At 42.7% G+C, this 11,732-nt stretch overlaps 1 protein-coding gene across 4 annotated transcripts in view; it reads left to right on the top strand.

Annotated features, from left to right (window-relative positions):
* The first annotated feature begins 21 nt into the window (after positions 1 to 21).
* The window catches only part of SH3YL1 (SH3 and SYLF domain containing 1), a 53,598-nt gene continuing 41,887 nt past the window's right edge, over positions 22 to 11,732 (top strand). Inside the window, exons 1-2 of one of the 4 annotated variants that reach the window (XM_049903216.1) lie at positions 22 to 245; positions 1,009 to 1,143. In XM_049903216.1, the coding sequence (XP_049759173.1) occupies position 1,143 (1 nt within the window). In that variant the 5' untranslated portion in view covers positions 22 to 245; positions 1,009 to 1,142. The other 3 variants (XM_049903218.1, XM_049903214.1, XM_049903215.1) reach the window with 3 other exon arrangements.

Below are 11,732 nucleotides of genomic sequence, written 5' to 3'. Positions count from 1 at the left end.
GCCACGTGACCGACTGCCAGCCGGGTGGGAGAGTCACCTGCAGGGGCAGAGGCGGGGGACATGGGTGGGACTCCACGCTCACGGCCCCCACGCCGGCTTCGACCGCCGGTCCGTGTTGCTATCCGAGATGTGAGCGCTGGAAGGGACCCTGATGACTCTGTGTTGGCCAGAACCGTCGAAACGCTGGCCGGTGCGCTGCAGCGTGGCAGGAGTTAACGCACCTGCGAGGCCGAGGGCTGGGCGAGGTGGGGAGACGACGTGCCTCCCTGGACCACGTGATGGGAGCGGGCGACCGGAGCCTGCCAGCTGGCGGTCTGGGGAGGGCCAGCGGAGCGCGAGGGGCTCAGCAATTCCGGGGGAGCAGGGTAAGACCCTGACGCCCTGGTGGCCGGTGGCGCAGAGCTCGGCTGCTAACCAAAAGGTCGCTCCTTGAAAACCCTATGGGACAGTTCTACTCAGTCCTGTAGGGTCGCTGTGAGTCAGAATCCTCTTCAGGGCAATGGGTTTGCCTTTGGATTGTTTAGGGTAAGACCCAGAAGACGTCTCACCATTGAGACCACGCGCCCTTCCTCAGCTTTCATGTGTCCAGGAGGACAAACCCCCCTGGGATTCCCGGCCCTGCGCAGCCTTAAACGTAACGCCCCGCGCAGACCCCGGTGCCGCCCCAGCGAGGTCCGCGCCGGTCGGGGGCGCCCTTCCCAGGACCCCGAGCTTCAGCCCCCCGCAGTGCCGTCGCCTCCACGGTGCACCCCGTGCGCGGTCACCAGTGTCGCAAACAGCCCGGAGGTGGCGCACCTTCCGGCTCTGTAATAGGGACCGTCTCTGTTGGTTTTCCCACGTTAGATCGGATTCCTTAAAAAGTCACTACGAGACTTTTGGAGCGGAGCGGAGCCCTGGCCCTAGTTGCCAGCCGGATAGTTTTGCTATTTTTGTCCTGGGAATATTTATAAAGTAGGTGTTTTGCAGTGGACAAAAGTGGGGTGTTTACTTCTCCTTTACCTGTTTCAGGTGTGCTGCTCACTAGGGACTTTCCCTTCTTTGGGGAGGCGGAGCCCGAGCCAAGTAAAGACTAGTTCTTCCTCCTCCTGGGTAGTTGTTTTGGAGCTGGAGGGGCGCCCGAAGTGGAAGAGGCTCTGGGTACAAGTGAGTACAGATATTTGGTTATGCTGGGCATGAATCACGGCTTGAATTGGGACAGAACTTATTTATTTAATATCGTGACACCCCTTTCCCCTTATCTTAAAAAAAAAAGAAATTGCCAGGGAGGGTAAATCGTTGGTGAAAGCCTGAGAAAAAAGATGATACCTCTGGGATTTACTGTTGCGCATCTAGTAACCCTTCAAAAGAAATCATTCCGCAAACTGTCAAAATTGAAGATTTCACAGTACTCTTTTGGCGGTCGTGGTTTACTTTATTCAAGGTTAACTACATTCGTTTCAGTTCATGGAGAAGCTCTTCCTAAATTCTGAATTTTACCGATTGTAATTCATTTTATAAGTTATTTGTAAATATGTAAAATTTGAAAAGCCATGTGACCCCCTCGCCTCCTTTTCTAATTGTTTTAATAAATGTCATTCTCAAAGCTTTGTTATGATGTTATGGGTTCGGTAGGAGATTGATACATCAGGGGCAGGAGTCCGAAAGATGATGCCCTTGCTCTAATGCCAGTAACGTACATGTTAGGGTTCCTGCCACCCCAAGTGAAAGGTGCCAGGCCATCCACACACTTGCCTGAACCTCCCTGGGACCATCTGAGCACGTTTGCAAAACAACTTGGGGTACACAGGTCACTGTGTGGCAAAGAGCAAAGCTGTGTGAGCCCGCATGCGTCAAACACAGGACACCACTTTGGTGCTGTGCTGCCTTCCTGTACCTCTGTGGACCTCATTGCTGTAATATCTTTTCTTGATCTGAATTGTCAGATAACAGCAACGAAAGGGTATTTACACTGCTGGCTGGAACTGTCCCATTTCCAGTTAGTTTCATCAAATATGTTATTGTCTATCATTACTCCATTCTGTGATCCCTGCCCACAGCCAGCTTGAGAGTCTGATTGTTCAAGAATGTCTAGGAGATAAGATTTTCAGTTTTTCTGCTCAGAGAACATGCATCCAGCTTCTAGCTTTCATAGGTGTTTTTATGGAGCTATATGGAAATGCATGAATTAATAATGAGCTAGTCTGAACATCAGTGAACGTGCAATTCAGAGAAATCACAGGTCTCTAGTTTAAAGTGCTATTTACTGTGCTGGGCTTTTATGGGAATACTTGTGGAGTGACTAACTGTTGAGATGTTTGCAAATTACTATGCTGGAGGTTAGAATAATGAAAGTAAGTTATAACTTCCATCCTGTTGATCTTGTTTAAATTGATTAAAGAGAATTGGTAATTTGGCTCACTAGTATATTTAAAAAAAATTTTTAATAAAATAAGTAAATTCTACCCTTCATCTTTTGTAAGGTTAAAAAAAAAAACTTTAAAGAATCCTTGTTCAAGAGTAATTTGGCACTTTTATTTCATTCAGGAAATCTTTATTCTCAGGAGATTGCTCACTATTTGGAAATAAGGATGTGGTATTCCAAAATAAAAGAAAGTTGATACAGGCCAAAGGGAAGTATTGTTTGTTCTGTTGACCCTACTAGCCGGGAAAGTCACAGAAGTCACTGTACACGTTACCTTATATGCAAATGGTACCGTGATAAGACTAAATCTCTGGCAGTTTAAGAACTAGGCACACTGAATTATTTGTTGTCTCTGGAAGACTCAGTTTTTTACACCACATCGTAAGACCACATTGGAATGTGTAGCTGCTTTGGGCCAAGCTCCCACTTCAGGTTCAATTCTAGTTCCTCCTCTTACTGAACTGCAGAACCAGAGCAAGTTCCCTCTGAGACTCAGTTTCTCATCTGTAATGAGATTGGGTTTAGTGGCACATTCTGGATGTTTTGAAGATCAAATGAGAATGTGTGTAAAACACCTCCAACAGTGCTGGTTGTAGGGTAGGCAGTCAACATTTTTTTTTTCTTTTTATGTGACTTTAGATGAATGAAAAAAAAGTTTTATTTTCATAAATTATATAGTCTACCCGAGCGTCTTGACCATCCATAATTTTTCGCTTGCTTGCTTTGTTTTGCTTCATCATCCCTCATTGTCTATAAAGAGTTTCTCTAAATCTACATTTTCCTGTAGTTTTAGGGCCACTTCTTGTTTAACTCCTAGTAAAGATGAAGAATAGCTGGTGGTCCTAGGTTATGGGACATTTTAGCACTGCCTCAAATACAAACCATTAATGTACTTATTACTGGGTGGAAACCCCAGGTTGCTCTGCATGACTCATGTTGGCCAATAAATGAGAGACTGAGGCGGCAGAACAGGAAAGGAACCTTTATTGCATTGTACAAGGAAAAGGAGTTGGTTGGAGCTGCTGCTGCCAAGACTGCTCCCCAAGGGCGGGCAGGCAAGTTACTTTTAAGGGGTTAACAAGTAGGAAGTTCATGCAAGTTATGTCAGCAATATTCTCAATTATACCGAGTAGGTGCAGTGGAGTTTACATACAACCTCCAAGCAAAAGCAGGATGCACATGCAAAGCTGGGGGGTAGGAAGCCCAGCACAGGAAACAGGACCCTTAATAGGACATTGTGAGGGAGGAAGCCAAGTAAAGAAAACAGGATTCCCAATACAGCACTGTGGAGGCTCTGCCTCACACTTTTAACTAATGGGCTATTCCTGAACCCTACCTGGCAATAGAAAACTTTAAGGGTGAAGTGAGAGATGCGTTGGGTATATTTCTCATAATTAATTATATTGACATTGTCATGTGATATTACCTTTGTTTTATTAAAATGTCCACTTTTATTATGCACACTGACTCATTACCGTCAAGTCGATTCCGACTCACAGCGACCCTATAATAGGACAGACTAGAGCTGCCCTGTAGGGTTTCCAAGGAGCACCTTGTGGATCCCAACTGCCAAATTTTTGGTTAGCAGCCAAACCCTTGACCACTACTCCACCAGCGTTTAGAAGGGTGTTAAAGGTTCCCTTGCCCAAGATAAATAATTGTGGTTTGCTTAGATAATTTTCATGGGTCTTAATTTCCAAGGTCTTTCTACATATCAAAATATGAAGATGTTATAATTCATCGTCAACATGTAAGGAATAAATCTGTAATTTCAACACAGGTCGTTCAGACTTAAAATTGGGCTAGCTCACTGAAGAACAAAATGATAGGATTTAACATTGCTTCTGTTTGCTCAGAAGGTAAACTATTCTTTCCTTTCCATATCCACCTGCTTAAAAAATACCCATGTTCATATATAAAGAAATACATTAGTAAGAGTATTATGCTGTAACTGTATTTTTTCATATATATCACCCTGGCTACACCTGTCCTCCTGATCGTCAGTCTCATAACCCAGGGTCTCTGTGTGGTGTTACCGAGCTTCATGCCCGTGTGTATTAGAATTTCAGACTATGACTTTTCCATACTCAAAACTGAAAGTGTACATACTACCCCTTCAACACATAAGTCATTGTGATTGCTTTTCAAGGCTTCATCAGTCAATCAGTAGCAGTTTCAGTGGACTGTGGAGGGCTTTGTAATTACTCTGGTGGCGTAGCGGTTAAAAGCATGCCTGCTACCAAAGGTCGGCGATGGAATCCGCCAGCCGCTCCCTGGAAACCCCATGGGGCAGTTCTCCTCTGTCCAATGGAATCCACCAGCCGCTCCCTGGAAACCCCGTGGGGCAGTTCTCCTCTGTCCTATAGGGTCGTTAGGAGTTGGAGTCGACTTGAGGGCAGCATGTTTTTTAAAGGATTATTGAATTTAATAGCACTTTGTTGTTGTTGTTGTTGTTGGGTGCTGTCAAATAATTTTTCCTACCCATAGTGACCCCATGTGACAGGGAAGAACTGCCCCATAGGGTTTTCCTGGCTGTAATCTTTATGGAAGCAGATCACCAGGTCTTCCCTGGAGCGGCTCGGTAGATTCAAACCATCAACTTTTCAGTTAGCAGCCCGTCACTAAATTGTTTCTGCCACCAGGGCTCCTTACATTTATGTAAATTGTATGTCTTGGTGTGGTTGAGAAAAAGTAAAGCTGGTATAAATGCATAGATCATATATCTTCTTACGCTGAATGTTAAGTTTCTCATCACTCCCTGCTGTTTGTTTCCCTGTCCTCAACCTGGAGCCGGGCGTGTAAGGAAAGAAGCACAGGCCACATTAATATGTGGGGTTCAAGTGGCAAGTCTTGCTGTAAAGTTTACAGTAGTTTAGGGAGATGGGCATATTCTCACCAGAGAGAAAGGCTTTCATTTCTACAACTGATTTGCCTCCCTACATCAAAGGAGGGAGTGAAACCACTGCCGTGGAAAGTTAGGAATTGGTCTAAGAAACAGTATTGGTCTAAACCATAGTTGTCTGGTGGTGGTGTTCAGGATCATAAAGGACTAGTGGGTGAGGTTCACTCAGCTGTAGACAATATTTCAAAGCCCATTTGAATAGATAGATAAAATTTCTTTGATTTGGGCTAAGATTTTATTGATTTATTCTTAATATATTTTTTTATATTTAATTTTGGGTGGAGTTTATTAGTTTAGTGAGTTAAACTATTTCATGTAATTTACAAGGTTTAATAATTTGATTAATGAAAATATGGAAAATCGTTTCTTACTTTTCATATAGGTACCTACTTGATTTTTTTTTTTTTACCTACTTGATCTGTTAAGGCAAATAATAGGAGTGCTTCTTGATGGAAGGAAAGTTTGGAAAATACTAAACACTAGTTGTGAAAGTGGCGGGTAGAGGGCCCTTTTGCCTCCTTGCTTTTTTCCACAGTTGGCAAAGGAAAAAAAAGCCCAAACCCACTGGCGTCAAGTCAATCCTGTAGGACTGTAGCAACCCTGTAGGACAGAGTAGAACTGCCACATAGGGTTTCCAGGGAGGGGCTGGTGGATTTGAATGCCGACCTTTTGGTTAACAGTGGAGTTCTTAACCACTGTATCATCAGGGGTCCTTATAGAAGCAGACTGCCCTGTCTTTTTCTCACAGAGTGGTGGTGGGCTCGAACTGCTGACCTTTTGTTAAGCAGCCAAGGGCTTTAGCCACGGCACCACCAGGGCTCCTAGATAGCTGGCAGAAGTCTGAATTGGAAACGGTATTCAACTTTCTCACCCCAGATGACAATTTACTCCTAGTAGGTTTTCTAATGTTACCCTTTGCCTCCAGTAACCCTACTCCTAAAGATATCACCCTGTGGTGAGTATGTGAATTATTTCCAAACCTTAAACTTATTTCAATCTCTTGAGTTTTCCAAAGTCAAATTTTTCTTCCCAATATTTTATAATTTATTTTTTTTAATTTTGTTAGTATAGAAAGTTTCAAATATTTTAAACTTTTTGAAAAATTGTGTTGTGCTTTAGGAGCCCTGGTGGCACAATGGATAAGAGTTTGGCTGCTAACCAAAAACTATGCTTTTTATACCTTTTGCCACAGCTGAGGCCAGTAGGGTTGAGCCATGATTTGATGCTCAGGGCAGGAGCCGAGGCTTGTATCTATTTTTTTCCTTATGGGGAAATTCACTATCTGTAACTATGACCAGGTGATATGTTTTTTTTCAGAATTTCGATATGCTCTGCAATGTTAAGAAAGAAAACTAGCCAGGCTTTTCTGCAGTTCAGCCTGCAAGCTGAAGATGTCCTCACTGCGGCTGATCTCCTCACCACATAGTCTTTAGTGTCAGAGGACCAAGGGCTGGTTAGAAAGAGCTTTGTCTTGGTGATCTGAGCTTTGTGGTCCTCAGGCATCTGAGGCTGAATCCGAATTCCCAAGTCAAGTAGCTTCCCTTCCCCTGTTTACAAAAGAGGCCGTGACCTTTCCTACAGCGGGATGTTTGCCATAGGAATTTCAGCTGTGGAATTTGCTTATTTGACTACTCTATTGCAATCTTGCTTGAAACAGTTCAAAGTAGGAAACATTTTTTTTTGTGAGGTTTATTATATATTACTTACTATGCATGAGTTGCACAAGTAAAAGATTCTATCTAAATTATCTTTCGCAGAAGAGGATTTTGCAGGTCCCTGGTGGTTCAGTGGTTAAGAGCTCGGCAGCTGACCAAAAGACCGACAGTTCAGATCCACCAGCCGCTCCTTGGAAACCCTATAGGGCAGTTCTGCTCTGGCCTGTAGGGTTGCTATGAGTCAGAATTGACTTGGCAGCAATGAGTTTGTGCCCAGAAGTCCAGAGCTACTTCTGACTTCAGGGATGTCTCAATAATGGACTCAAACAATGCTCGTAGGACCCAGTTTCTCTCTCTTTCCATGTCTTGTCAAACACTCCTCTACTTGGCTTGGTTCTCAGAAAGGCTCTGTCCTCATGATGAAAAAATCCTGTCACAAGTTCAAACTGGAGTGCTTTAGCAAGAGGTTGTTCTGGCGGCTCCCTGGTTTGATGCCGATATTGGGGCAACAGTGGTTGTACAGCTCTGCCGTGGCACCAAAATTAGCTGTGTTCTAATAACACAGACTTGGGTCTCTTGCCTCGCTCCAGACACTGGAGCCACAGCATCAGTGGACGCACATGGACTCTGCTGTTTCTAAAATAAACTAGATATTCAGCAAAAAAGAAGAACAAGTTTCTACTACAGTTTACAACTCAAACCAATAAAACATATTGAACACCTACCATACGTGGACAAGGAACTTTAAGGAGTGCGAAGATGAGTAAAAATTCCCGCTTTGGGCCTTTCAGGATTGTACAGTTCATGGAAAAAAGGTGAGAATGCAAAGGAAGCAGGGAGAAAGACTGATGTGCAAGTGTGAATCATGGATCACACACTTGAGTGCCAGAAATGTAAAACTTTTACCATGTGCCCTGATTTGCAGTCAATTTTGGATGACTTCTTTCTCGCTGCAGCAGTTGTGGTTCAGGATGGGGGTTGACAAAAGGGACACCTAGTCTGTGTCTCACCTGTCCATCCGTTCGGTCTTCCGTTACCGTTCATCCTCAAAGATCAGTGCAGAATTGGCCTTTGTTCCTGTCACAAGGCTCTGTCAGCCCAGCTCTCTAATAGAATAATACAGCAAAGTTTTCCTGCGAAATGAAATCACTGCCTCCTCCTGTGCCTTATAAACCCATTGCCATTGAGTTGATTGCAACTCATAGTGACCCTATGAGACAGAGTAGAACTACCCCGTAGGGTTTCCAAGGCTATAAGTCTTTATGGAAGCAGACTGCCTTATCTTTCTCCCCAGCTGGTGGGTTTGAACCACAGACCTTTCGGTTAGCAGCCGAGCACTTAACGACTGTGCCACCACGGTTCCTAGCCTATACCTTATAGGGGGAAGGAAACTTTGTAGGGTGAATTATAATCCTAACTACCTTCATGCCAGTCTCTTGAACCTTATTGACATTGGGGATCCATGCGTAGTTTAGAGCATTCTCCTTGGGGTCTTGTTCCCAGGTCTCATTGCCTTCACATCTCCCTAGTTTTGTTTGCTTGTATTTCCACCTTTTTTTTTTTTTTTTGGTTTTTTTCTTTCCTGCTCAGGTGGCATAGTGGTTGAGAGCTATGACAGCTACCCAGAAGGTCAGGAGTTTGAATCCACCAGCTGCTCTTTGGAATCCCTATGGGGCAGTTCTACTCTGTCCTGTAGGGTCGCTGTGAGTCAGAATCAACTAGACAGCAATGGGCTTGGTTTTTTTTTTTTTTCCCCCCCAGGTAGGACCTGGGGAAACATTATCTATTTTAAAGTACTATACTATCAGCTGGGAAGCCTGGTGGTGCAGTTGTTAACAGCTTGGCTAGTAACTAAAAGGTCAGCAGTTCAAGTCCACCAGCTGCTCTTTGGAAACCCTGTGGGGCAATTCTGCTATGTCCTATAGGATCACTATGAGTCAGAACCGACTTGATGGCAACAGGTTTGGCTTTTTTTGTGTAACCTTTACAGAAAGGAGCTGTGGTTATACAGTGGTTAAGCACTCAGCTGCTAACCAAAAGTTTGGCAATTTCAATCGACTCAACAGCAGTAGGCATACGATCAACTTGTACCTTGCTTGTCCCCTGCCCTCCTGTCTCTCAAGGTCTGGTAAATGTTACCCAATCTGAGAGGCAAAGAAACACTGCTGTTACAGCGTGTTTTCTTCTAAATCCATAGAATTTTCTATGTAAATGATTTCTTTACATTCCCCAAAATTCACCCTTTAATTTTCAAAAGCCCCACAAATACTTTATCCATTTAACAAATATTTATTGGGCGCTTACTATTTGTTAGGATGTATATGTGATTGATAGGAGCCCTGGTGACACAGTTGTTAAAGCAGTCGGCTGCTAACCAAAAGGTCACTGGTTCAAAACCTCCTGCGGCTTCTCAAGAGAAAGACATGGCAGCCTGCTTCCATAGAGATTATGGCCTTGGAAACCCTATGGGGCAGTTCTACTCTGTCCTGTATGGTTGCTAAGAATCGGAATTGGCTCAACAGCAGTGGGTAATGGTATAATCTGTCTATGTCACCGCCTTATATTAAGTAAGCATCTCAATCCTAACATACCCAGAACATAAAGCTTGATGCCCCATCTGCTGCATGACCTGCTCTGCAAGCTCTCCCCTCCTAGAGCTCACACCCAGAACTAAGTTAGCTGTGACTTCTCTCATGCTCCATAGCCAGCCTGTCAGCAAACACTACCTTCACGGTACGCACAGCCGAGCTCTTAACCATTGTGCCACCAGGGCTCCTCCGTAAAGACTACAGCTTTGGAAAACTCATGGGGCAGTTCTACTCTGTCCTACGGGGTTTTTATGAGTCAGAATCCACTTGGCAGCAACTTTTTTTTTTTTTTTTTTTTTACTAATAGGAGTTCATGGTAAAGATAATCTCTTTATTCATTTTCATATTTAATGATAAAGCAAAACCATTGCTTTGCTTTTTTTGGAAGGATGTGCTAATAGTGTATGGTGAATACTATGTGATCTTGGGGATAAAAAATATTACCAGATAGTGTGATCGTATTTGATGAGTTTTTTAACTGTTTTTCCTTCTCCCATGCGTATGAAGTGGTTAGAGTATATAAAATAAGTTAAATCTAGTCCCAGTTTAGAAAATGGAAATCACAGCTATCTCTCCTTCCTCCTCTTTAGCAAGCACCTTGGAGAGATCAGAAATGATGTTAGCTGCATGATGAACGAGCTCCCAAATTTCAGTTACTTAGTACAGTAAGAGTTACTTCTCACTCATTGGATTCCAGGTAGTGGGCAGTTTTCCTCCATTTGCCCAAAAAGTCTTCTTCATCCTGTAGGTTGATGGGAAAAGAGAGGATGGAGAAAGCAGTGCTTCTTAACTGTCTTAACATACATCCCTTTTGCACCCATTCTGTTGGCTAGAACTAGCCACACGGGCACACCTGGATAGAAAATTGTGGAAGGAGTGATAGGAAATGTCGTCTCTGACGGGGCAACTGCCTCCCAGGGGCAGTTCCACACAGTAACATAGCAAGCACATGTATTAGTTGGTGGACAACCTGCTGCCTGTGCCACACAAGTAATAAGACAAACCCACTGCATGTAACTCATTCAGTCATTCTACAAAAATGGAGTTTATATCATCATAAATCCCACTGCCTTCGAGTTGATTTCCTACTCATAGCGACCCTATAGGACAGAGTAGAACTGCCCCATAGGGTTTCTAAGGAGCAGCTGGTAGATTCAAACTGCCAGTCCTTTGGTTAGCAGCCGAACTCTTAACCACTAGGCCACCAAGGTTTCCTTATATCATCATAAAAATATAGATACTGAAGTTACATTTTCGAGATAACTAAAATTCGGGCAACAAATGTATTATCTAGTTATAATGCAAGTTACAGATGGTCAGTGTACCTGATAAATATACAAACTAATGTTAGTCATTTTTCCTGTATATTCTTGTTTGCCTTGCTGACTCACAGCTCAATACCACCTCTCCTTTTTAGCAATCAAAATGGAAATGAAGCTAAGTCCCATCTGAGTATTTATTCACAAATTAGAGCTTTCAAAATCTATCAATTGCATAAATATTTCATTGTAAATTATGATCATTTTGCCTTTTATTGTATACATATATATATATAATCACTTGTGTAATACCAAATAAACAGTTGTAAGTTATTAGTATATTACCTCAAATCAGGACTAAAACGACACGTATTTTAAATGCCCAAATGTGTACGTAAATGTGTATGTAAATATGTTCACCTGAAGTTTCCCTGACTCATACTTTTTCTAAGACCCTATAAATCCAAACTGCGTAATCAAAGCATTACTAATAAGGATATTTTAAAGGCTACTAAATAATATGATTTTAAATGTATGCTTTTAAGATTCCTTCCTGACATAAAAATTATATGCCTCTGAAATTTTTTCTGTGTTCCTCTTTGCTTTGTATTCACCATTGCAAGTAAAAATAGCAATACCAAAATATTTTCAGGCTTTCAGTGTTTCAATACAATCATTATATGTGATATTTTGATTTTAAGCAAGTCAATGATTGAGATGATAAAGGGTAACTTTATATTAGGTCTTAAAAATTTGAATTGCAGAAGTATCAATGTTATATAAATATATATATTTCGTGTACAGCCTCTCAGCAAATACTTCTGTGAATTTTGTTGGTGTGTTGGGGGGGGATATGTGTATGTATGTGTAAAATATGAGAATATAGTTTTTACTTCTCCACACGTCTTCATGCAAGTCATGTTGGCT

The sequence above is a fragment of the Elephas maximus genome, chromosome 12 (assembly GCF_024166365.1).
Source record: "Elephas maximus indicus isolate mEleMax1 chromosome 12, mEleMax1 primary haplotype, whole genome shotgun sequence".
NCBI lineage: Eukaryota > Metazoa > Chordata > Mammalia > Proboscidea > Elephantidae > Elephas > Elephas maximus.
This window is presented reverse-complemented; position numbering and strand designations above follow the sequence as displayed.